We start from the raw sequence: 27,657 nt of genomic DNA, 5'->3' as shown, positions 1-27,657 counted from the left end.
GTGTGTGTGTGTAACTCTATTTGTGGGTTACTTCTACCATAATCAATGTATAATTGCATGAAAATGAAAATAACTGAGACTGCTATTGTGTTATGGTTTATACTGATTAAGACTCACAAGTGTTAGTTTAAATGCCGTCTATTATCTTCTTCATAAGAGTGACGGGCTCCGACATTAACACAAAAACATCTGTCAAAGTTGCAACAGTTTGGGTTATTTCACATGAGGTTTCTGTATTTGTGTTTTTCTCTGTGATTTTGCAGCTTAGCAACATTTGAATCATAATCTGATGACGGTTGACATGTTGTTTGGTCATACGTCAATCAAATGTGATGAACCACACCCAAACACTACTAATGAAGTAGACTGGCTGAGAGTGTTAATACATTTTGGACTTGAATTGTTGCTTAAGAATCTTATGTTGTAGAGAAATACTTCTTAGGGGTTTTAAAATTTGAAATTTGATGATAAAAAATCAACTGTATAAAAAGTAAAACACAAATATACATATGCAGAGTTTATAATAAGGTCACATAATAAGTAATTTGCTAATTGTATTGCAATTACATAAGTTGACCTGGTGAGGGAGCTAGAGCACCATATAATGCCTTTCAGACACCTGGCTTCTGGTTTGTCTTTCAAGACAGTAATATGAAATCAAGGCAAATGGTGCCAATGGGAGACTAAACATCGTCTGTAAGTTCTGTTTCACACAGATGACAAAAAAATAGCACAAAGATTCCCAAAGTGTACGTCAGTAAGAGGAACATCTGTGAGACAAACTGACAAATATCTTTATCCAATATTCCAATACTCACTGCATCATTTCCTTTTGTCAGTACAAATGTAATAATCAGTCATGGAAAACATTAATCAAAAACATTTTTATTTCACAATGAGTTTTTGGATATTTGTTGACACAGTCACAAAGTAACTCCCTATTACAGTACAATTAAAAGTAACCTGTGAAGGATTTTCCCTATATATATATTATTGCAACATGTAATGTGATAACAGCCATTAGTGCAATATTTCATAAGTTCTGCAAACTGCTATCTGTTTCACATTTCATTAACTTCCCTTTTGTCTGTACTTTATATATTATGAAATATTTAATAACTTAATTTAGTGAAGTGCATTGCTATTTTTTTGGGGGGGGGGGGGATTACAAGACATAAAGCTGAATACCTCTTTCATAAGGCCCAGCAGAAGCATGAAACATCACTGGTGAACACTATTGGCTCTTTTTCTTCCAGTAAAATGTGTCGTCATCATTAATTTCACAGTAATATATTAAAGAGAAAATTCTACACACATCCTCTTTCAAATGCCAACATCACGTCTCGTGGTGATATTGGACGTCAGTAGTTATCTTGCCCCTCGAGGGCACGTTCTGTCTCTGTCAAGTGAATTAAAGTTTGCATGACTGGACCACCATGCTGTCCTCTGGCCAGCGGTACGAGTCCACAGCAAACTCGTCATAGTCAGTGCTATAAACAAGCGAGTGCACATATGCTTCTTTGTCGGACGGTTCCGGGCGAAGTGTCGCCATGTTGTGCTCATAGGCGTACTCAATGATCTGTAATGCACAAGTTTTGGACAGTTACATTTTTTGCAGCTTCATTTGGTGAAATATCTGTAATCTAACCAGTTAAGAAACACAATCCTCTAAAAAAATCAACTCAAATTGAAATGATGAAAGAAATCTAATGTTCAGTGTGTGTCTGCTGAGCTCTCACCTTGACTGCCAGTTTGAGAGAGACATCCCTGATAGAGCTGAGAGGAGGATACAGTCTTCCCTCAGCGAGGTCCTTCTCTGTCACCAGTTCAGCAAGAGCCTGTGAAACAGTAAACTCACAGCTCAGGTAACAAATGATAGAGCAGGATATTCAATAACATGCTTATATGTGCTGCACAAGTCAAATTTACTGCTCAGCTAAATGTATGAACTGATGCAGAGAGGCCGGTGGTCTGAAGAGAATTTCACATTTTGGCTCAGAAGATAATTAAAGGATTATAGGTGAACCAAAATGGGAAAAAGGAATTATGCAGGTTTAAATATGGCGGAGGAGATTATTATAACATATAAAGTTTCAAATATGATCTCAGAGATCAGCCTGACGGTGGCATTAGTGTGCTCGTAAACATGCTCAAGTTCTTCATTTGTTTATAGCTATTTGTTGTTTTTATACCCACTTATATAGTAACAAGTCATCAATAATCTACCCTGAAGGGCTCAAGGCACACAAGGTTTTCATTCTATTATGACCTGAAAGAGTTTGGATGACAGCATGAGTGATTGATGATGTAACTCGTGTAATGTTCATGTGTCTGTGGTGTAAATGCCAGTGTGTTACCTCTGCTGCAGTAAGGAATATTTCTTCAGTGATACATCGGACGGTGCAAGCGGTGACGCCGAGGCCCACACCAGGGAAGATGTAGGCGTTGTTTCCCTGACCGGGGTAGAATGTCCTCCCATCAGGCAGGGTGACAGGGTCAAATGGACTGCCACTGGCAAAGATGCCCCTCCCCTGCAGCACAAGGTGGTATAGTAATGTATAAATGTATTGTTCATCCATTTTTCAATAGAGATGAATGACAGAATTTGTTTGTAGCCAAGTATGGTGATATAACGAGACACCAGCTGTCCTCTGAGTACCTCTGTTAATGTGTAACACTGCTCAGCAGTGCATTCGGCTTTGCTCGTCGGGTTGCTGAGAGCAAAGATGATTGGACGTTCGTTGAAAGACGCCATGTCCAAGATGATCTCCTCAGTGAAAGCTCCAGGAACAGCTGCCACACCTGAGACAGAAAGTCATCAATATGCAATATATTCCATATTTTCTTTTTCTTTTTTTCTTTTCTAACTTTTTTCTAACTTACATCTTTGAACTTTAGATATATACAACATTTTGGGGGTGTTGTCTTCAGTAAATGACTTTGCGCATGACTTTAAAGTCTCTCTTAAAGTCTGAGAATGTACTATCACCCTCTCCTTTCAACAATCACTTGCCATAGGCAGCACCGAAGATTTTTTCTTACTGGGGCTACTGTACTGGGGACTTATTTATTTATTGTTGGGGCTACGGATTTTGTGGTAAATACAGGACTTTAATACTTGTGATATTTGAAAGTCAATTTCTTGTGTGCCTACTGCGCAAAAAAAATATTCAGCACTCTAATCTGACTGGAGAATAGAACCCATGTGTGTTCAGTAGTGACAGCAGCTGCTGAAAACAAGAAGAGAATACATACTTTAGGTGTCCAAGTGAAGGCCCTTAACTTTAATCAAATTGTCAGTATATACTCATCAGTGTATTCTTAGGTAAGTGTGTATGTGAAACTGTGTCTTCAGCAAGAGGCACTTTTATTTATGTGGGAAATACAACAACTATAGATAAGAGATTTTATACCATTACTGTAGAAAAAGTGGCTCATATTCGAATCATTAAGCTATTTTGCCACTGTGAAATCACACGGTGTGAAAGCTGCCTGTATTTTGTATGAACTGCGTAAGAAGACATGGCCATAGAAGCTACCAAAGGTGTATTGCCGACTGTCTGTTTAACTTGTGACCACTTAATGTACACAGTTTCTTCCTGTTTCAACTATAAGCAACCACGGATGCATTCAGCCAACGGTCACCAGTTAACAGGGCCACTCATTAATCTGAAACACCGACCAGCTAACATGGCTAACAGCACTGCCAGGAGTGGGCAGCACTGAAGCTACTGTAGCTTGTCACAGGCGGTCTGCCTCCGCTATCCTCTCTCTTTCTGCCTGTCTTCAAAGTCTCATTTTCATAAGTTTCTTCCTCTTGATGAGGTCGTTTGATGGTGAATGTATGTATTTTATAACACTGCTAGCAAACCAAAGCTAACTCAGCAACGTGAGCAACAAACAGTAAATTCATCCATGTAATTTCAGTGTATAGGTTATAATGGTAATTTGGGACACAACTGGACCAGATAAACTGGAGAATGGGACAAAACAAGCAAATCAGACATGATTTGTCAAAAAAATCTGTTAATTTCTTGTTGAGACTGCCGTTGGGCTTATTCTAATTCTTGGTGGGCTATGGTGAGGCTATTTTCCTTCCTGGGGCTAATGCCACGTTCATGTCATATGGAGTGGATGTTCAGAGACGGGAAAGATTACCATTTTTACGATTTGCGAGCGTTCATGGCATCTATTATTACAGAGTTGGTGGAATGAGGCTTAAAATACTATGTAGTGACAATATAACACGATATCCACTTTCATATCTTGAAACTCCAGTGATAACTCTGATATGACATGAGCCCCACCCAGTGTCATCTCTGAAATACAAATCCTTTTAACAAGCAGTTGTGAAAATGTCAAACTGGATCTTATGATCACATTAATGCTTGATGTTTTACCAATGATAGCTGTGGGTTTCAGGTCCTTAATCACATCTCCCAGTTTCTTCATCTGTGGGTGCTCATGAGCAAACCTCTCCTTCTCATGAGTCAAGTGGTCTCGACCCTAAGGATTTGGAGAGAGCAGAGGAAGAGGAGGACATTAAAGACCATCTGTGGAAACATCAGACACTTAGGAAACATGGTTGAGTTTTAAGGTGTGGAGTCTGTGTTTTTGCTCACAATTATGTTTAGCACTGACATTTCTCATAAGTGCTCATATTGGCATAGTGACATAAAAGGACCCAGACAGAAGAGATGAGGAGAGTGAAGAGGAGAAATCGAGGGATGAGAAAGACAGTTGATGCTTGGATAAAATGGATAATGTGAACAAACCAGAGGTATAACAGATGCTAATGTTCAACCTCTGGAGAGCTTTTTGCAGTGAATCCAAGGAAAGACCTCAGTCATATAAATTAATGAACCATGGCAAATTAGCTCCGATGGCAAACTGCTCAGGAAAATCCAACCTCAGATATTCCTAACCTAACCAATCTGTGATGTTTTGTGCATGTCGGGACTTGTTTTTGTGATTAATTCTTTTTTCTATTTGCCTTTTCCACTCTACTTCCTGCAACATTTTTTGAAGATTCCATGACACATAATAGCAACTCTAACATTATTGGAATGTTTATTCTAGTCAGATCACATTAGTGTATTTATGTGTGAATGTGAACATGTGTTTGTACGTGTGTGTGTGTTTGCTTTATTTTATTAAGACACCTTGACAATGAGGCCCTTGGAATCAACCATCCAGATCCTTTTCAAACACTCCTCCTTAGCCAATCCCTCCTTCTCCATGGCCATGGCGATCAGCTCAGCAATCCCCATTGCTGCCTGCAAGAAGAGAGATGAGCTGTTCATAATGACTTCACACCAGCTTTGACAGCTTTAGCATGCCAGTTACAAGCAATTATCAAAGGTTGTGTGATCCTAAATCACAATTTTTTTTATTTTTATATTAGTTTGCTCATATACACATCTTAAAGAAAGCCTTGAGTAATGACACTACAATAAATATAATGTAATTATAAACTGAAATCATTCCACTGCATACAAATGCAATATGGTAAAACATTTTCTTAACAGCATTCAGTATGTTCCACCACCATTAATGGTCTGAATCTCTTGTTAGAAGAGAGAGCATGTTGAGAGCATGAGCAGCTTTTGAAAGAAGAGGAGGAAAAAACAAAAAAAACACTTGAAAAACCAAAACAAGCACACCCTCACTCAACTCAATACACTCAGGGGTTTCACTGCTTTAACCTTACTTGGTCTGGTATGACCTGGTACGGTCTGGTATGGTCTGGTCTGGTCTTGTAGCAAAATTTAGTTAGCAAACTTAATATAGACCTGTTGTGTAACTGAAATTGCTGAGACAGTACACCATTATCAAATTACCAAATGAGGGAATATCTTTTTGAAGAAAGGTGTTCATCCCTCCAGTAGAGTTCAGAGACTTGTAGAATCAATGCTAAGGCGCACTGAAGCTGTTCTGGCAGCACGTGATGGCCCAACACCTTACGAAGACACTTTATGTTGGTTTTTCCTTTTAATTTGTCACCCATCTGTATATATAGCCCTAGTCCACCAGGGTGCCATTATGCTACTACCAAAAGTTAAATAGTCTTCCTTTAAGTGTGCTACACCTACCTCCCCTGCACCTTGGAACACTATAGTATGGTCACCCATTTTGCTCTTGGTGATGCGGAGGGCAGCCAGGAGTCCAGCTACTGCCACTGCAGCAGTACCTGAAGGAGATTATAAAGCAACATCAAATGACAATTTTTTTGGTACCAAAATTTGAGTTTTTCCTCAATGACTGTGTGTGTGTGTGTGTGTGTGTGTGTGTGTGTGTGTGTGTGTGTGTGTGTGTGTGTGTGCGGAGTTACCTTGGATGTCATCATTGAATGTGCAGTACTTGTTGCGGTACTTGCTCAGCAGACGGAAAGCATTAATGTTTGCAAAGTCTTCAAACTGAATCAGGCAGTCCATGCTGTACCTGAAAACAGAAGAGTTACATTTAATCTGGCTGAACCAACAGAGAGCTTGAAAAGACTGGAAAAATAAAGGAGATAATGAGCCTAATTATTCTAAAGGTGAGGGATAATTTGATAAACTTTAGTGCACAGGCCGACACACAGGAGTACACACATGCAAGCAAGAGCATCTGCTTTCAAAGTATTTGTTTCAGTCCTGAGGAGGGTGCTCTCCCACTGCACTATGCAGCACAGGACGAGAAATGAAAAGGGGTGATGCTGGCTTGTCTCTAGTTTCAAATTAAATAGAAAACAAAACACTCTTTGGTGGTTTTGGGTTTTGAAGTGATAATCAACGTTACAGAATGCTGCACACAGTTTTGTTTAATAGACATTTGACAAGCAGACACCTGTTTCTCCAGCTCTATGACAGCACCTCACAATGGAGTTTCAGTGAGGGAGGTCAATCCACAAAAGAGCAGAATCACAAAAACTCAAAATTTGAAGGAAAGAACACAGAGCCCACCCAGTCTCCCAGTAAACCAGCAGTGTTCAATTTTACAAGATGTTCCTAAGACCACCCATCATATATAGTCAATACAGCAACACAGGAGCCTATGCCAATAACGCCTTATACAACAAAAATAAGCTCAGCGTTATGAGTCTGTAAATTAGATTTAGCAGCGACAAGGAGGAATTCCAAGTTCCCATGGCTTTCAACAGATGGAACTTTTGTTCAGGAATTTATTGGATGTTTGCAGAGCAACTGCTGCTCTATCTCCAAGATGAAAGCCTGGTGTTCAGCAGTAGAAAAGGAAAGAATGACCGGGTGAAGGTGAGCAGAGTGATTCTGACTGAAAAGCTAATGGCAAATAGATGCAAGAAAAATACTGCATATTAAGCTAATGGAGATTTTTTACAATGGCTATTGTATACAGCACCAGTCAAAAGTCTGGACACACTTTTTCATTCAAATGTCACTAGTAGATTTGATCAGCTGTAGTTATCTAAACAAACTAAAGTTGAAAATGCAGTCTCAGGCTGACTTTTTAATCATTCCGGCTGACTCCAATGAAAACAGAATGCCAAATATTCAATCGATATTCACATGATATCGTGCCAGATGCATGTCCCAGGCAAAAAAAGAATCAGCATTCTCACTGGTTGATGATTCATGTGGAAGGCGTTTAAATAGAAAAACAGCATTGTTCTCGTATTGCAGTAGAGAGCTAGTTAGACCCAAGTAACCTAAGACCTAAGGCCTAAGTATTATAAGGAATAATAGAAGATCAGACTTTTTCTTGTAATGTAGCGTAACCCTATTTGGCTGCATGGCTTACATACTTGGACAAGCAAGACAGAGGTCAGATTTTTTCATTGTTCGCAAGAGAACTTACAACTTACAAGAGAAAAGGCTTTTAAGACTAACTAGTGTGTTTGCAAACATAACACTATCTCGGGTAATGAGTTTAGCACGGGTTGGTGGACTGTAAACTTCTCCAAATCCAATAAAGAGTGAAGCGAGCAGACAAACACACAGTTTAATCCATTCCCTACAATTTTGTTGTTTTTGTTTTGGAGAGGCTAAAAAAAGACACTACCCATTAAACTCTTTATATTACCTGGTACTACAGCCCCATTCACAGCACTTCAGCATGTAGAGAAATTTAAAGCTTGCCTGCTGTGACTAGTTATGGTTGCTACCGTTTCAGTGGGGGGTGGGGGGGGGGCGGGGCGGGGTTAGTGCATAGTCAGCTGAAGAGATCAAACAACTTCAAGGTATTCTGTTTAAGGAAATTCTTGTACAAATTGCATTAAAAATAAGATTAATACAATACAAGCAGGAGATATGTGGGATGACTACGTTGATGTCCTTTGGATGATGTGACACTATAGGTACCACATACTTAAGCAGTATAATTTTATGAAGTCTTTTTCTCAGCTAGAAACAATGAGAGGAGGGCGAGGTTTGCTGAAACCTGTATTAAAAACACCAGAGCTCATGTTTCAGTGAGTTAGCGACGGAGGAAATTGGGGACAGGCCAAGCAAACACAGCAAGCTGTCCCAAAACCCCCACACACCTGCAGCGCTGTCAGTTAACTGAACAGAGAGAGGTGAAATCCTTCATCACATTTGTTTTTCACAGTTGAGGTTGCTTGCTCTCTTTTATGCTTTCCTTCAGTTCACTGCCGTTTATGTGGAACTTGTGTTATTTTTTCAGTCTTTTCATAAAACCCCACCTCATATCTCATAGGGAAAAGGAACCTCGTTTGCACTGTTATTGTACAACTCTCTAAAGTGGTTTCCCACTTGTTACAGTGGCTGCTAAACTGCTTAAATCTTCAGCTGCAGGACGATGAAGATGAGAGGAAGTGAGGAAAAAAAAAAGAAATGGAGGATGAGAAGTGACCTGAGTTCAGCTGTAGTAAAACTTAATGTCCTGATGAGAGAGTGCCATCACTGGGTCAGTGTTTATCCTTCCTTTGCCACACTGCAAGACACCAATGCCGAATACAGAGACTGACAGCCTGGCTGACTTTCTGCCAACACAGCAGTGGTGTTGAGGGGAGAAATGTGTTTTCTATCAAGCAGAGAGCAGTACTAAAGCACTGGGAGCCTGTGCGAAGAGGAGGAATAATGAGGCAAAGAAGGGAGCTATAAACTTTTCATTGTGTTGGGGCTTTAGGAGACGGAGACAGGCGAGGATAGATGTGGCCTTGCCCTATTGCCAGTGCAGTGCTCTCTGGTATGGTTTGGTGCAGCTTGCAACTGGAGAGGTCACACCAGTTCATGCAGAACCAATCTCCTCAGGCCTAAAGTCCAAAGAGGTGGATGTGAGAGTGCATGAGAACACAAGAGTCATGCTCACATGCTGCAACTATTCTCATCATACAGCAAAGACAGGATTACAGAATGTGGACTGTCAGACATTGAATTCATAGTTTTCCTTCAGAAAATTGACAGATGAAAAAGATCAGAGACTTTTTACATGACTTGGAGAATGACTGAGCTGTGAATACACACGTATTTATGGGTATCCACTGACCATAAACTACAGAGTGACTATATGTGGTTGTGGGGTTGCAGAAAGAAAGGAACATCTTCCCAATTCAGTAAGCTCTTTGGTCCTTGGCCTGAGCCAGTAAAGATAGGGGGAGTGTTTTACACAGTGTGTGTTTGTGTATGTGTGTGTGTGTGTGTGAGTGCACTGCCTAGAACAAAGCTCTTCTTGGAGGCCATTTGTGTTCGTGGTCCCTATTCTGCCTGAAAGTCTGTTGTCTTTCCTTGACGACCTTCTGAATGGATCGCCAAAATCCCACAAAGCACCTCTTTGCCAGCTGAATAAAAAAAACCCTGGACAAAGAAGCAGGATTTGCTTTTGTATCTAAGCTAAAGTATCAAGGGCAGTAACCCAAGCAAGACAGGGCACACCCAAAAGATGAAAAACACAGACCTTACTCCTGACTGTGCTGTCAGAAATGTACTAATATCTGAACAGTGGACAGAGAACAGACTCAGGGAGAACAAGAATAAATGATTGAGAGAGCAATTCAGCTCACATAAAATGTACCGTAGTTTGCAATAAACAAAATGCCGAAACTGTTTTATTCCAATGTATTTTATTTAATATCTTAATTGATACAGTAAAGGGTAAAAGGTAAAACAGATAGATTAAACCGGAGACTCCTATCATGAGTACCTATGCCATAGGTTTGATTGGTGGACTGTAAATAAATTATTTATCCGAACTTTGTTTATTTATTACTATTACAAATTATACATTTTTAGAAGTTTAAATTTACACAAATTTGGCAATGAGTGCATTATGATTTCAGTCTATAAACCAAAGTTCAGGACTGGTTGGGACTTCAGTCAAGACTTCAGTCTTGTAACTGTAAAACAGTCCCATCTCTCATGGCTGTTATGAAAAAAGAAAAGAAACTATCTAACCCTGCTGTCTAGATTTGGCAGTGAGATCACTTTCCGTCTCTTTGTCCAGTGCTTTGTCAACAGCAGTGTCTGGTCGGTGAGCTGCGAGACTGAAAAGGGCCCGGTGGGAAAGCGCTCATATCTGTCACTGGGATGAGAGAACAGGCAAGAAATATGCTCCCTACACCTGCTTAAGTATGTAAACAGTGACAGTGAAAACCCAGTGCAAACTCTGATAAAGCCACTCAGGTTTCCCACTTTCAGGGAACAAAACAAATGAGACAAAAAATACATGATGAGATTACATTCGATTTCCATTGAGACCACAGATTAGAGTGGGGACTTTAAAGTTTTATCCTCTTGTGAAAGGCAATCATTTTATCTTTTTGTGTTTTAGAACAAGTTTGAAATGAATGAAAGAGGTCTGGAGGTTGTGAAAAGCAGACTGTGACCTGGAGAAGGCATGGACTGAAATATAGCCGGTGACATAACAGATGATATCATCAGCATAAAAATGGATGCTGTAATGCTCATTTGGGAAATATTATTTATTTATAGTAAGTAGCAGGGGGCATAATGTTGATCCTTGTGGGACACCATCATCAACCATCTCGAGACTTAATTCAAAACCATCAGCAACAACAATCTGAACTGTGAACTAGCTGTGAACAATTATCGAACAGCTCATTTAAATGCTTGTTTAATCATTTACTGATAGTAAACCTATTTGTCCCACAGTGGGAGGCATGGTATATACATTCAGAAAAGCATATAAAACCAGCCTCATTGTTTCACTGCAACTCTACACGCAACCTCACATCTACTGTTTCTCCTTGTGTTGTTGATTTGCAATTCGTCACCTCCTCATTATGAGCTGCAATTCCTCCCCTGTGAGCATATCATCTCTTACACTAATGTAACATTTTCCATTACAGCACCAGTTTCCACTCATCATTATTCATTCACATTAGATGATCATATGAAAGCAGGTATTCTAATGGATAGATTTGCACACCTGAAACCTCTGGAAACAGAAAACAACCAGACGGGCAGCCAAGACACTAGTCAAACCTTTTCTGCCATGAGTCTGTTAAAACTATCTGATCAATGCCTCCAGAACAACAGAGCTCCTTTGTGCTTAAAACCTTTATTTTTATGTGATTTATGACTTGCCACAATAATATGGGTGTAGAATGAAAGAAAAATACTTAGATTCATTGTTTTATGGAGCAGTACTTACTGTTTTTTGGGGGGGTTTTTTGGTGCTCACTGCCAAACCAGTCCAATATATTGAGTGTAAATGCTTGTGACATTACTATTAATGTTTGATAGTATGAAAAAGAGAGATGACAGGCATTGTCCCATGTGGAAAATCACTCAGACATTTGGTGTTATGTCTGGGCCAATCTGTAGGACGAGGGAGTTAACGAGTGACCCAGCTCCTTCAGGAAATGTAATCACTTCATCTGAGACTTGATGAAATCTGAATTTCCAGCTAATAGGAAGTAGGTGTATGTCATATATACTTCCGGCACTGAGGGGGAGACTAGACACAGAGGAGAAGGAGTGAAGTGTTTTTCTTTTAGTTGGAGTGCATTCATGAGGGCCACAGTGAGCCAGGGAGGACCTCTGCAAAGAAGGTCACAGACAAGGGTGCTCTGTCCAAACACAGCTGTCGAACCTGTGTGCATATTCCTGTTTGTGTACACATACAGGCTGTCTGTTAACCGCCATCCCCACGGGGCTTCAGGGCTGAGGCCTTAATAAATCCCCAGCCCCCCTCTCGCTCTCCAGAGGGCCAGCATCTCTCAGCACACATTATTTCTCAAATCCCTGAGCCGTCATTAATGACAATGACGCATTCTGCATTCTTTCTCCTCTCCTCTGTTACTCCTTTCATCCATCCATCTATCCGTTGGTCTGTCTGTTCCTTATTCTCTCAGTGCCAAGAGTTTAAAATAGTTGATGGCATTCCTGTAGTCTTTGTTTGCTACTCAGATTTGTATGGGAGAACACACTTTCTGTCAAATACTGTATAACCATTTATGACAGTAACGGTTGTGACATCATGACACAGAGTTTTGAAAGTGACTGAAATGTGCTTCAGCTAGTACGTAAAGCACATTTTTGCTGCCTTAAACAATACTTTTGATGGATTGCTTCAACATAAGTTCGACAAATACTTTAAGTACACTTCCTTTAAACAATAAAGCTGACAATGTTATATCACCACAAATGGCTAACAAACCACTAACTAGCCAAAGCCTGATATTGCTAATTCTTCTGTGCCATAAAGCTCCACTGCCACATCACTGGACTGGGTGACATGTTCCCTCAGTACAATGAACATGGTTACTGTAGTTTATTTTGAGGCAGTGCCACACACAGTACACCATCCTGTTGCTGTTAAACACTCAGTAGAGCACCAAATGTGCATTAATCTCCAGCTGAATATAGTCCTCCACAAATTTAGAGTGTTTGCTGAAACCTACAGTGCCCAGCTTTTAATACTTAGCCTTTTTCAACAATGAAAATATGTAGAGTATTTCTGACCTATTTTCACACAATTACATATTCAGTAGAAAGGAATGCATTTGGGGCTGAGTGGCACGGACAGGGTAGAGAAGTAAGAAAGTAGTGAGAGGACAAATATATTGTTGGTTTTCATTAAATTTGTTGACAATATGAAAAATATAGAATGTCTTATGCTTTAAAGGGATAGTTTGGCATTTTGGGAAATATACTTATTTGCTTTCTTGCTGAGAGTTAGATGAGACGGTTGATGCAGCCCTCATATCTTAGCATAAAGACTGGAAACAGGGGTACTGAGATACCGCTTGTTGCCTGGCAACCTCATGGTGACCAGAATCCATGAAGCTATACTCGTCAAACACATTACTCCCTGTAAAACCAAAAGTTTATATTTTTAGACTCGGTTTTTGTATGGATTAAACAAACTAGATACAACATGTTAATTTATTAGCTGTGGAGGTACTGGAGGTCAAATGATGGTACATTTGGACAGAGCCAGGCTGGATGTTTCCCCTGCTTCCAGTCTTTGTGCTAAGCTAAGCTAACCAGGTACTGGCTGTTACTCATATTTAACAGAAAAGTCATGAGAGTGGTAGTCTTCTCATCTAACTCTGCAAGAAAGGTGAAATCCTTTAACATATTTTTATTCTGAACACTTAGCTGGAGCCTAAAAGTGTCACTGGAAAGTTATTGGTTTAAATTCCAGACCAGCTGGGAAAATTCTGCAATAAAAACTGTAAAATTGCACTTTGCACACATGTGTTGGGGATTTCTCCTTGGTTAAAATATGGGTTCAAAACAGATTCATGACACTAGTGAAGCTGAAAGCATAAAGGTAACCAAGGGATTTAAAAACTGCATGCTCCTACTTATGTAACTAAGCCATATTAGAAACAAATAGAAAGGCATTTAGAACAAAAAAAAAACGCTGATGTGTTACTGCTATGTGACTTAAAGCACTGCTGCTCTGTAAATTACTATTTGTGTAGGGTTTTCAGTTCCAGCACATCCCTCCAGTTTCATCATCACCTTTGCAGAGAAATCCAACAAAATTGCATTTGGGAATTAAATGTGATGAAATGTGACAAAATGTTGAGCCTTCGTTCATCCTTCTCAAAGTGTCTTGGGTGTGTTTGGGAACTATAAGATTATGAGATAATTCATTTCTGTCTGAAGACAAAAGCAGAAGACAGCACCTGTTGACTATATTTTACTGGAGAATGGGCCCTGGCCTGAAATCAAATGCGCAGTTGCATCACTAACCATTCAGTTTCAGCTAAGAGGTTTTCTTGAATGGTGGATTAAAAAGGTCTCCAGGCTTCTGCTTACTGATGATGAGTCAATCTGGAGTATTTGAGTTCATGTTTAGTTTCTTAGAAAACTAAATGTGAATATTACTTAAAAGACTGTAGAGCTGTAATCATTCATTCAATCTCTGAGCCCATAATTATTCATTTTCCGCCAATCTGGCTGCTTTTGGGAAAAAGCATCGCTGTTCCCTGTAGTTGAGAAGCCACCCGGTTATTAGAGTCATGGCTTCCTGTTGCCAGCTGGAGGGGGCCCAGACCCAGGCCTCTCCCTCTGGACTCCGGTCCCTCTGGGTTAGGATGAGGCTTAACCAAGCCCATGTGTGTGTGGCTGTGATGGTTCCATGACAGAGAGGGACACAAAGACATGTCTGCATGCAAGCAAGTCAAAGGTATACACAAGTTTCATCAAGGTCAGGACTGTAATAAACTCATAAGGTACGAGCCCTGAGGGACAGTACATTACGTGACTCATCTAATTTCATCCCAGAGAAAAGGAAAAGATAACATCAGTGTACACAAACCAAATGAGAGAAAATATGGAATATTACACACTTGAATACCTTGCCGTGCTTCCAATTCAAACAAGGCAAAGCTAACCTCTTATTGCGATCCAGGGTTTAGCATGTCAACATGACATCACAAGTCTGAATTATGCATCCACTGTTCTTGGGGACTGGAACCACTGGAGTCAACATAGATAAAAAAACAGACTCTTCCACAAACCATGACTCCCCCACTATTCCTCCAACTATCTCAGTTTACATGATCATATTCTCAATGCTTGATCAAGTATTACATCCCTAAATATCCTGTTTCAAACAAATAGAGAAGCAAATCATCTCACCCCTGAAGAATGTCAACTTACGTGAACTAATAAACAAGTCATATTATTGATAGATCGTTGACAAATTCAGAAAAGATAAATTTATGCTGCCAAGAGTTAAACTCATACAAGTGGTACAGTTGTTGACAGTTCAACAGTCCTCTGAATAGCTGGTTAGCTGTCCTCAAACATCTGTCTAGAGAGATTCATGCCAATGAAATCAATAGCTCTGATGGTTACCAAGACACTCTGATCACTTTTCAATGAGCCGATGTTGCCATGAAACTATTACCGGTGACTTACGTTCCAGACCCATGACTCCCACAAGATTTGGCTGCATCATACTGCAAGCATAACAATGCTAAACTGCTTAACATGTTTTCTTTTAAGAGCTCCATGTGCTGTCTGTACTGGAATTACAATAACAGATTGCCTAAAGGAAGTGGGCAAATGATGAATTGAAGACCAATACGATCATACCTGTCAGACACAGCCTTCATGAATTCATCCAGCAGGTCATCATAGGCCTGGCCTCGCACTCTCTTGTGCCTCAGCCCGATGTAGAGAGGATCATTCAGCAGCGCCTGGAAAAACACATGGAGGCAGAGGGAAGATTGACAGATGTGAGACTCCATGTTTCTACAAGAAGAAATGTTTAAAATCTCACAGAAAGTCTGTAATGTAATGCAAGTGAACTGCAAACAGACCACTAAATTTACCAAACTGTGCTTACATATATTTAGACTTCATTATCAACCTTTAAGACTTTGAATTGTATCGCTCTTGCGTGTCAACTGCACTGTAAAGCCTTTTTATGGAACCTCAAGTGAATAGGGAACAAAATTAAGACTTAAAAAGGGCAGTCCTGGAGTTTAGTATTGCACTTCCATAAAGTTGTGGGACTGCGAGAGATCCAAAAACACTGGATCCCTTACTTCCCATAATGCAACTCAAAAGCATCTCTTTATAAAATACTTCCTGCCTGGTAAAGATCCAGAGGCCTGTTTCACTAAATTTGTGAAATGCAAGCTGTGACTTCCAACATGACATAATTTCCTCTCATGTTCATTTGAACACATTTTACCAATTAAAAGGAACACCAGGGCATGCAAGAGGACTGTGAGGCTTTTTTTTCTGCAGGTAGGTGACGTATCTTGTTCAAGGATCTTGCAGGTGCATAATAAAAAAACCTGTGAAACCTAAACCTGTGGGCAGCGTACGCTTTTACATCTTTATTTTGAAACAACCTTGTTAGCCTTATTCTGGGAGAAAGGTCAGAGGTCAGTCACTCTATCCTTAAGATTCATTTAGCCCTGTACTCTCCCGCCCACTTCAGTTTACAGGCCGATGACATCAGGGAATCAAATTATTGTATTGTACTCTAAAGATAGATACATCAATGATCAATCTATCAATTAAAAAATGAGGTGTGTGTACTTGTGGATCTCATGCATGCTCATATAGAAAAGAAACCCCTCTGTACCAGGAACAACAGAAGAACTCAGGGAATGAAACAGATTGAAGAGTCTGTGTCTGTGCTTTGTGTCTAGTCTTGACATTTGATAGATGTTAAAATTAAAGAGAGAGGAGAGATATATACAGTATATGAGCACATCCTCACACAGATGTACCCGTGTCTCTGTAGACCTAAGACCTCTGCTATAATGTGAACCACATGTGTGATCCGACTGCTCCTGTTAGTTCACACACAATCTGCAGACACGTCTTCGTGTACAGCAAACCATTACCCTGATGCAAATGTTGTTATTTTTACTGTAATGTCAATCACTTTCACGTGCTTTATAGGAGAGATCACCATTACAATGGATGTGTGCATTGCTTCATCTCTGGTAATAATGAACAATTGGTAGTAGGTATAATTTTACAACATTCACAGCTCATACATTCCTAGAAAACAAAACATTTTCTGGCTTTATTCAATAGTTATTTTTCTCTAACATTTCCGCCACTCCATCAGCCAAAATAGAGGAAAGTTCATTGAGTTTCTACAGGTGGATGAATGAGAATGAGGAATGTAAATATGTGACTATAGAGGTTGTAGCAAACAAGGTTGGGGCACTGTTTTTTACATTTACATCAACAAAGCAGTCCCTCAAAGGATGAACTAACACTCAGCTTGAAGGGGATGAAGGAGGAGCACCAGTGAACTTTGACCTTTGCACCACAGTATTTTGAAGAACGAGAAGGATGCAGCAGGGAAGTGAGAAAATTAAGAACAGAGGTTGATGGGAAGGTGTGTGTGTGTGTGTGTGTGTGTGTGTGTGTGTGTGTGTGTGACACAGAGATGAAGAAAGACTGATGAATTAGGTGGGAGTAAATGCCTCCTAGCATTGATAGACTGCTTACAGACTTTGATTTAGGCTGTCTGTACTTATTTCATCAGATGTTTGACATGGTGCACCTGCCTGACATAACATGGCTGTGTCTCAACCGTACAACAAGCAGATAGATAGACTCACAATATTAACTTTGGCTTCTAGGGAATTTCGATCCCAAAGGGTGGAGAGCTGTTGTCATGCCTCACTAAGACAGGCAACTTTTACTTCCCAGAGATTTTGACGATGGATAATTACAGGGTGCCACTAAGATGAGCATGACTTGGAGAAGGCAGCAGCCACCTTTCCATGGCAGGGTCAAGAGCTGCCATGTCCAAGAAGGTTTATTTAAAATGTTTATTTAAAGCAATATTTATTTGAAGCTGATGTCTCATTTCCTGGCAGGCAGTTAGTGGACAGTAATAGTCAGGGGATGGCTAAATTAAACTTACAAAAACAAGAAAAACATTTGCATTTGATCCCACAAGAAAGTGGGCAGATATTAGAGAGAGGGCTTGGTGGTAATTTCACAAAATGATGCATGCAACAGCATGTGAGGAGAAAGAACAAAACTGTTGTAAGAGTCATGAGAAGTTGCTCAGCTCTGCGGTGGAGTTTCATCTCATGCTGCTAATGTGTCTTCAATTGGAAACTGTGGGACTAAACTGCCTTTGGAGCTGCACTGTAAGTGACTTGTTCACGAAGGAGATTCAAGTGGACTGACCTCGTTGACACTGTGCTGAACTGTTGACATGAGTTGTCGTTGTGTCCCAGATTATCTACTGTTGATTGGATAAGCTGTCCTTTGTGTTGTACAGCCCCTTTTCTATCAGAAGGGATTAGTCCTCGTGTATGGCTTCACAGTTCATGCCTGCTGGAGACACAGAAGCTCCGTTTTCACCTTCCACTTGCACCTTTTTCCGAACCGATGACTGTTAAAGTTCAGGAAAATAATATATAATCTATGTTTGTGGCGCTAGACTTTTGATGAGAGGGTATAAAACTCAACTGTCTGAGCTAAGAATATAACTGCAGCTTTTTTTAATTATGAATTAAAGAAGCAGTAAAACGAGACCAGAGATCAAGACTAGCCTGGACCTGTGAAAGCCCACCCACTGCACACACACACACACACACACACACACACAAACAGCATATTGTCCAGGATGACATCAGTGGCTCTTATTTCAGCATGAGTAAGTGTGTGTGTGTTGAGGTTACGCCAGGTGACATCAGGCCCAGGGATACAAAGACAGACAGAGTCCAGGGAGATAACAGAATGCTGCAGTAAAAACTGGACTTCCTGCTAACGTGTTTTGAAGAAGAAAGTTTTTGTACATGCAGCGTCTCTGTGCTTCTCTCCCTGCAGATACATCTGTGTCTTTTATATGCACTGTATGTGAGAAAGAGATAAGAGCTGTCCAGGTAGTGAAAGTTTATTGCTGTGTCTCACATGAGATTACACAGCTGCCACATTCCTCTGCAGAAGAAATAACGACTAAAGAGTCGCTCGCTTCATAAACGTCTTAAACCAAACAGACATTTCACAGGCGTTCAGCCTCCTCATGATCAGATAATGGATTAACGGAATAATGTGACATTTTGAAAATTGTTTCCTTTCTCGCAGAGAATTAGATGAGAAGATTGATACCACCCCCATGTCTGTATAATAAATATGACGCTGGAAACAAGCACATAACCTCCCCATAAAACCACTAAGTGTTGTTTTAACACTTCTTTTTTTTATGAATTTTTGTAGGGGTGAAACAAATAAAAAATAATGTGTTAATTGGTGAGCTTTAGATGTGTTGTTAGGTGGATATTGTTACTTTTGGCAGGACAAGGCTAACTGTTTCCCCCTGCTTCCAGTCTTTATGCTAAACTAAGCTAACTGACTGCTAGCTCCAGCTACATATTTACTGCACAGACATAAGAGTGGTATCAGTCTTCTTATTTAACTCTTGGCAAGAAAGCGATCATAATTCTGACTGTTTTTCATATTTCACATATATAAAAAACAGACTTCAACTCTTTATGGGCCATAATTTGATTAAACACAATATCTTACACAAATGATGCAGGCATATAATTACCCACTAGTGTATTAGCTAGTAATGATCACTAATCTAATCTTGATCGTGAGGTCTGCCTGCCTGCCTCTCTCTCTACCCCCATATCCACTCAAGGACAAATATAATCCCATAATAACAGTCATTTTAATAATTATCTTGAGCTACTACTACCTCCTCATAGCCTCCTACCCCCATCTGTTCCTATCATGCCTTCACAGTCAGGGCTGCAGAATGAGGCGGGATACCAAGGGGCAGTGGGCTAGTCTGCCTCCCATATGAAGCCAGTCACTCCACATGGCTTAAGACACATACACACACAGCCGGTCCATTTATCCCATTACATCTCATTTAGCCTGTCATCTCTTTAGAATAATAGAAAAATGGAAAGTCAGATACAGCCAGGCGGACTACAGTAAAATCTCTTTTAGAGCTAGTGTCTTAAAAGTTGCAAAAGCAGCAATAGTACACATGCATATGTGTGTGTGCTTGCAGGCAAGTTTGTCCCTGTGCATATGTGCAGCAGTCCTCGCCTTTTTAAGATATGCAATATGACATAGCAAATGCATTTCCAGCAATCAGCTGCGCTAAAAACAAGGCTTACCTCGTCTGTTGCAGGCCATATTTTGGCCTTTGTCATGGCTCAAAAACTGACATCAATGGAAAAGTTTGGTCTCATCTTGAACTGGAGCATCTGCTGATTAATTCCATACCCGGTATGTTATGATCCACTAAAGTAAGGCAAAGAAAGTCAATTTATGATTTTATTGTTGTTTGCACTAATGACTATCCTCACATTGCTGTGCTTTACTTATTTTTTAAATAGCCTATTTTTATTTTAGATATTTTATATGGTCTTTGGGTGAAGCAGCATAAATGACTATGAGGGGGATACATTTTTGTCCCCACAAGGGATAAAAATAACTCAGCAGAGGCAGGAATATATAGACCAGAGGGGGGATAATCCCCACCATCCCCCCCAGCAAATCAGACCTTACATACACTGTGAAGCGTCTGTGAAGCGTCTCCAGCTACAGTATAATGATTCACTCACTGAGTGCAGGATAGCAGGTAACCTGTCCTAAAACCACAAATTGTAATTTTATATTTATATAACATATTAATTAGTGAGCTTTAGACATGTTGGTTATTGTATTTCTGAAGACGGGCAAGCTGTTTCTCACTGCTTCCAATCCTGATGCTAAGCTAGGCTAATCACCTTCTGCCTCCAGCTCTGCACTGAACACACAGAACAGACAATGGATAAGCATATTTCCCAAAATGCTGAACTATTCCTTTAACATTTCAACATATTCAAAGTTACAATTGAAGCCCATCAGTGCTACTGCTATGGCTACTGACTGATCATCCATGAGCTCTGCATCATGCTCACTAACACACACACACACGCACGCACACACACTTCCTCCTCCTTTGGCAGCCGGTATAAAGCAGATTGAGGGCACAGGCAAGTATTGATCAAAGACTCTAAGGCAGCTTGTTAAAGTTGTATTGTGATGGCCATAAATGTCTAAAACTGCTGTCATGCACCCAAGAATCCAATCTGCCACTCTGCAGATATTATCACCCTAAACCACACTCATTCAAACAGAGCAGTAGACTCAGCATGGAAACTTAGAATGCTTAGAGATGCCAGTACAGGAAGAGGTCAAAAGGTAGAGCTGCAGTAAGTCTGCCTTTAAAGATAAAGAGTTGAGGTGGAGGACTTGGATGAGTGGGAGACAATTTTGCTCACTAAATCCAGTTCCACGAAGAGGACTAATGTAATATCTTTTATGGGCTTTCCGGGAAGAGTGCAGTGTTTCTTTATTTATACTAAAAAAGATTTCTGCTGTGAGCCCGAGAACTTTGATGAAGTGTGTAATGGGTAAATGCTGTCTGAGAGTGACCCAGGCTGTCCAGGATGCCACTAACTGCACAAACCTAATATTGGTCCCTGCCCAATCTAACTATTCTTCCATATTCTCTCTGCACCTTACATTTCTGGTTTTCTTTTATTAGAAAACTCATCCAACCTCAGAAACATCACTCATCCTTAATCTGCTTGAGACATGTCTTGGATTGAAAATGAACTCCAGAGTCTGAGTCATCTGAAGACCGTCTTGGAAAATAAAGGACTGCTCCTGACAGGCTTTGCTTAGCTGTGTCGGGCGCACAGGCATCTGAGGCTGCCACGCCCTTGGCCGAGGCCGACAAGACATGGATACAGTACACAGAGAGTTGTATATAGAAGTGTGCACAGACTATTCTTAGTCTGTTTAGGGCTGCAGACACACGTGCTGCCCTGCCCGCAGTTTGGATCATCTGTCCAAGACTCAGAGAACAGGGACCATAGGTGGGTAACTACAGCTCTGTTGGCTGGCAGAGGGGAGAGGTGCTTTCCCAGCTGACATCCATCAATGGAGCTGCTTACCTCACTTATGTGAAGGGTGTTTCCTGGTTGTAAAGTGTGAGATTTGTTTTCTTTTTCTTGGCTAATTTCTGAGGCAATGCCTACCTGGCTACACTGGATTAAGAGAATTTCCCAACTGGCATATCATGTACTCGTGGCATGTTAATTTGCTGTAGCAATATTTTGAGTTTCAAGGTCTGGGGCAGTGGAGTTAAGTGGTCAGCAAGAAGACTAAGCACACTTGACCATTACTGCTTGGGGCAATAATGAGCCAGTTGCCCCACAGGGATAATTTCCAGCTTCTCTGTAGTTACTACTCTATCTCTGACCTTGATGTGGAAGATGAGAAAGAAAAAAGTAACGCAAAACAAAAAATAATACAAAAAAGTATTCAGTGTACTTCTTATCAGACTAACAAAAACTACATTACGACTAAAAGTTCTACACTCCAACTGTATTTAAAGTTCAACAGTTTGGAAAACACACTTTCTCTCTGAAAAAACATGATGAGAGTATCGTGCCCTCTCATGTCTTAAAGGTAAACATAAAGCTACAGCCGGCAGCCAATTTGATTAGCTTAGCATAAAGACTGAAAACAGAGGGAAACAGCTAGCCTGGCTGCGTCCAAAGGTAACAAAACCCGCCTAACAGCACCTATAAAGGCCAACTACTTAACATGTTCCATAAAAACTTAACAGCACCAATAAAGGTTCACTAATTAACATTCTATAAAAACCTAAGTGTAAAAATGACAAATTGCAGTTTTATGGTAGACTATGTAGCAGACTAATTCTTGGCCAGGTGAGTAACCTCAAGTTGCTTTGTGTACATGTTCAACAAACAAAATATTAGGTGTTAGTGAGCTTAAGAGGTGTTGGAGCTGAAATAAAATGAGATGAAATTGTGAATACCTCATACTTAGGTAAGCAATCTGAATCCAGCACAGGAATGCTGGACTCCGTCACTACCAATAAAAACTACTCCACAGAGACATAATTACTGAATGGCTGTTGCAGAGAAAATGTTGAACATAAATGAACGTAAATAGTATCAAAAATGGGGTTTGGATTTTTTAAGCATTATAGCTTGTAATATGTAATGATGACAATCATTCCTCCTGTTCATACTGACCATTAGAAGATCCCTTCATAATGTACTTACAATATAAGTGATGGGGACCAAAATCCACAGTTCTCCTGTGCAAAAATGTATTTAAAAGTTTATCTGAAGCTAATATGAAGCTTCAGCATCCAAATGAGTCAAATCAAGTAGATATCTTTCAATGTTAGTCTTTTTAGTGCCAAAGTCTTTTTTTGTTATTATACTTCCACTGCAGCTCAATAGTTAAACACTGTCTGAGGAAACACAAAGAGGGAATTTGATGCTAAAAAGACTGTAAATGTGGCAGATATCCACTTGATATGACTAACTCAGACTGCTGAAGCCTCATATGAGCTTCAGATAAATGTTCACATGCATTTTTGCACAAAATGACTGTGTGGATACACTGTGGATTTTGGCCCCTATCACTTACACTGAAAGCACATTTGAAGGGGATCTTCTAATAGCCAGTATGAACAGGAGGAATGATTACAGCGAGGAAAACCTCTTTTACTGTTCATATGGACACAAGACTGTTGTTTTAAGATGGACTTGAACAATGATGCACCTTATCCTTTAAAGTTCTGTAAGTAGTCTGCCGCTTATTTTGACTTCAGCTCTTACCTCGTTGTCTGTGCCCACATCCAGCATGACAGGCAGGCACTGCTGTGGCGGCATACCTCCACAGGCTGTGTAGAGGGCCAGCTTGCCAACTGGGATGCCCATGCCATAGGAGCCCAGGTCTCCCAGTCCCAAGATCCTCTCTCCATCCGTCACACACACGGCCTGTCAATCAACCAAACGGTCAGCCATCAAGTGCAGAAGCCACACCAACAACCTTAATCATCAATTGACCAGAAAACTGTGTCATGTTGATTAGAGGAAATCAGAGCAATCTTTTCATAATATTTAGATATCACATTAATAATAATCAGATTAGATTTATTTAAATATGAGATAAATAAAACAGCACTGTCTCCATGTCCTTTTAACTCAAAACTTTACCAAAACAAGTCCACCCAGCTACCCAGAAACATGTTTTTTTCCTCAGAGTAAGCCAGGCCCTCCTACACACTCCTGGATTTCCACTCACTCCACAGCATGAAAAAAATCAATTGTGTAACACTTAATATCGCCAGCAGAAGCGTTTGATTTGAATTTGTTTTTCCACAATCAGTGTGACGCAGATAGATCTGGCTCAATAAATTTACAGCCTTGTTCCTCTCACAATCTAAGAGGGTTTAAGAGTGTCATTAGTTTTCCCACAGGAATGTTTAAAATGCCTAATGACCATAATTTAACACCATTAGCAGCTTCTTTTTTTAACTATGACTCTGTTAATATGTGACAGAAAGGCTGCCAAGGCTTATCAGTGGATGACTACCTTGGCTCCCATTTGCCCTCTCTCTATTGAAATGTTAAAAGTAGGGCATATTAGGTGAATTTACGATAAGACCACCCTGACAATGAGAGGCAGCATGTCAGCGCTCAGGTAAATGCCCTGCTGTTGACAGCTGTGAACAGGTGGCTGAGGCTGCAGGTATATTTGACATGCCAGGAATGCCTGCTGGTTTCGTCATTCTGCATATGACTAGATTATGACTTGCACATACAGTACTTGCTCTATACACAAGATTAAAAGAATATTTCAGGCTTTTGGGAAATTGGCCAATACATCAGGTCAATTTACCCTTACAGTGATGAGAACCGATACCAAAATCATCCACATGTCCCCACGAGATCACTGCTACATTCACTATTGTGACTGACTATCTGGTGTAAGGTAACTGAGCTTTTAGGAATAAAAAAATAGAGTTTTTTATCAACATTAAATATAAATCAAAAAAGCTAGCCAGGGTTATGCTTTTATCCTACAGTGTTTCTATAGTCAACTGCCTTCAGTTCACAATGTAACGAGTAAAGTACTGATAGTTTAAACGGAATGCTCAGTCATTTTAGATAACTATCTTCAGTACTTTTTTAGCCACACTAGCGAAGTGGTTCTAGCAATGGAAATGTCAGTTGGACTGAAATATCTCAACAACTAGCCCCATTATCGGGTTACAATTTAAAACTGTTGCATACCTTGATTTATGCCAAATACCTGTAATGGCATTCCCATCAGCCTCGGTTGTATTTTGTGTTTAGCACTAATTAGCAAATGTAAGCACGATAACACACTACTAAGAGGACGATGAAAAACATTAAAACCTGCTAAACATCAGCATGTTAGCATTCTTAATGTGTCCCAGTTAGCATACTAACATTAGTATTTAGCTGAGTATTTAGCTATGATGCCAGACCACATCTGTGTGTGGAACCTTCTGAGTGTGAACTGACCTGCCTCTCTTGCTTCCAGCAGAATTCATCTAATTAAACTTTGACATGTGAAATCGTGAGGCTCTCCTATGGGGCTTTTTTTCGATCTAGTCAGGAGCTTTTAATTTGAGAGCATGATTTATTGATTTTACACTCAGATTTTATAATTCCTCCCCTCAAACCCTGCCCTTGCACTCAAATAGCCCCTGCTTGCATGCAGCTTTGCTCGGCTTCCACTCAAACTGTATTTTCGCACTATGATATATTGTTGCTTACACAGATTTCCTGCTCCAGCTTCAGCCCTTCTCCTTAGTTAGTTGCCTAGCAACAGTGTTCACGTAACATAAAACACTTGACAGCCAAAAAAATCTGAATTTTTTCACATTAAAATTTGAAGGAAGTAATAGCATCATTAAAATAAAAAACATAACGAGGTCCTTGACTTTTGCGATCCGCTAGACTCACACTCCTGAGTCATGAAGGTGACGTCGTTTTCTCCTTTAGCACACCGACAGGAGGCTGTTGGGCTAAACGACTACTATTATATGTAACTATTAAGTAAAAGAAAACACTGGTATATACATTAACTATGCTTTTATTCCAAAAGTCGTAAAGAAAGACACATACAAGGAGGCAGAGATCACTTCATTGGTCAGCACTACATCTGCCATTCTATTGGTCGGGGGATTTTGACGGGGTTGTTGCACAAAAAATCTGAGAGCAGAACAGAAATCTGAGAGCAGACATTTGACGAGCGCACAGAAGCAGTCTGAGTGTGAGGGGAAGGGCTGAAGCTGAAGCAGGAAATCTGTGCAAGCAACAATATATCTGAGTGCAAGATTACAGGTTGAGCAGAAGCAGAGCAAATCTAATCAAAAGCAGGGGCTATCTGAGTGTGAGGGCAAGGTTTTGAGGGAAAGAATGACAAAATCTGAGCGTGAAAGCAATAAATTATGCTCTCAAATTGAAAGACCACACTTGAATAAAGATAGGAAAAAAGCTCCAAGCTTCCATTGTTCTTTGAGAGAAGGGTTAGGACTGACCTCTCATTCAGGAAATAATGAAATATTGTTGGATACGACATTACTCTATGAACTCCATTATCATAGTAATATGTGTTGTTGCTGGATGTGTTGTGCACTTCTATTGCTTCACTTTTCACTTTTTTGCAAACAATTATTTTGAAGTTTGATGTGTTTCTTGTATCCTGCTGTTTATTTTTGTGTGTAAAAAAAACTAAACAATATGTATATATATATATATATATATATATATATATATATATATATTATTTACTTGAGACATGATTAGTTTTGTATCTTTGTCCTCAACATTTATATTGACCAACAGGCCAAAAATTTCAGGTATTGTAAGGACTTTTGATTCTGCATAAAGAAAAACATAGATAGACTGAATCTGTAATGTGGGAGTGCTGCACCAACATGAATATTATATTATTATTCCACAGTTTGAGTGATATGATTTACCCTGATGTCCTTTTCTGGCCAGTTCTGGAGCAGTGAAGCGATGTGGCCACGGTCATGAATAGTGATGAACAGTCCCCTGGAACACAAGAGTGACAAATAGAAAAAAGTTAGGAGGTGGGTGCACTGGTGGCCTAATGGTTAAGTAGCATACCATATAATCGCAACTTCCACGGCTCGATTCCCAGCTGGGGGACCCCTGTTGCATGTCACAACCCTCTCTCCCTCTTTGCTTCCTGTCTCGCTTCACTGATTCTCAAATAAAAGCAAATAAATTAGACCACACATTTTACGTATTTAAAAGGTTTCCTGTCGTGCTCTATTATCTCAGCTATCCAATAAAGTAAAATGTCACTGAAATAATCTTTGCAAAAACAATAGCAACACAAGAATTCAACTCATGAACACTTACTTACTTTAATAACTGCTTATCTAGGATTTAAAAGGAAAACAGCTTTTAAGCTCTACCTCAGAGGCTGTTTGAAGTTAAGCTGCTATTTCTTTTCTGCCTTTCTTCTGACCAAGACTTTATTGAATACTGGTGGCACCTGGGATTTTAATGTTGAGCCCAGAGCCCAGGGCCTCAGCCAGGAGTTTGCTTAGGACCCTTGAGGCTCCCCAAATATTCATTCATCTTATTATCACCCCCCTAAATTTTTCCTTTTCTTACTCCCTGGCATCGATGTCCTTTGCTCCAGGACAATCCCAGGATAAAAAGATAATCTGTATGTGTGGGGTCCAGCTGCAGCGTCTTTCCTTCCCAGTAAACCCATCTGGTTATAGTATGAGGGCAGCATCTCCTCCATGTGCCACTGACAGTAAAAACATCACTATTTGCAAGAATCAGTTCATAAAGTAAAAACCCACCTCAGGTCAATACCAGAGGGAGAAAACAATCGGGAAACGTCAAATGAAAACAGT

At 40.1% G+C, this 27,657-nt stretch overlaps 1 protein-coding gene across 1 annotated transcript in view; it reads right to left on the bottom strand.

Annotated features, from left to right (window-relative positions):
* Positions 1–1,155: 1,155 nt before the first annotated feature.
* Positions 1,156–27,657, bottom strand: part of me1 (malic enzyme 1, NADP(+)-dependent, cytosolic) — an 87,418-nt gene continuing 60,916 nt past the window's right edge. The window contains exons 4-14 of the mRNA XM_067602327.1: positions 26,740–26,815; positions 23,558–23,719; positions 15,495–15,598; positions 6,332–6,441; positions 6,093–6,190; positions 5,163–5,276; positions 4,401–4,506; positions 2,660–2,802; positions 2,358–2,531; positions 1,740–1,838; positions 1,156–1,579 (exon numbers count right to left, since the gene is read on the bottom strand). Coding sequence (XP_067458428.1) covers positions 1,412–1,579; positions 1,740–1,838; positions 2,358–2,531; positions 2,660–2,802; positions 4,401–4,506; positions 5,163–5,276; positions 6,093–6,190; positions 6,332–6,441; positions 15,495–15,598; positions 23,558–23,719; positions 26,740–26,815 — 1,354 coding nt within the window. The 3' untranslated portion in view covers positions 1,156–1,411. The remainder of the gene's footprint in view (positions 1,580–1,739; positions 1,839–2,357; positions 2,532–2,659; positions 2,803–4,400; positions 4,507–5,162; positions 5,277–6,092; positions 6,191–6,331; positions 6,442–15,494; positions 15,599–23,557; positions 23,720–26,739; positions 26,816–27,657) is intronic.

This window comes from Thunnus thynnus, chromosome 10 (assembly GCF_963924715.1).
Source record: "Thunnus thynnus chromosome 10, fThuThy2.1, whole genome shotgun sequence".
NCBI lineage: Eukaryota > Metazoa > Chordata > Actinopteri > Scombriformes > Scombridae > Thunnus > Thunnus thynnus.
Note: the sequence above shows the minus strand (reverse complement) of the source record. Positions and strands in the feature narration are given on the sequence as shown.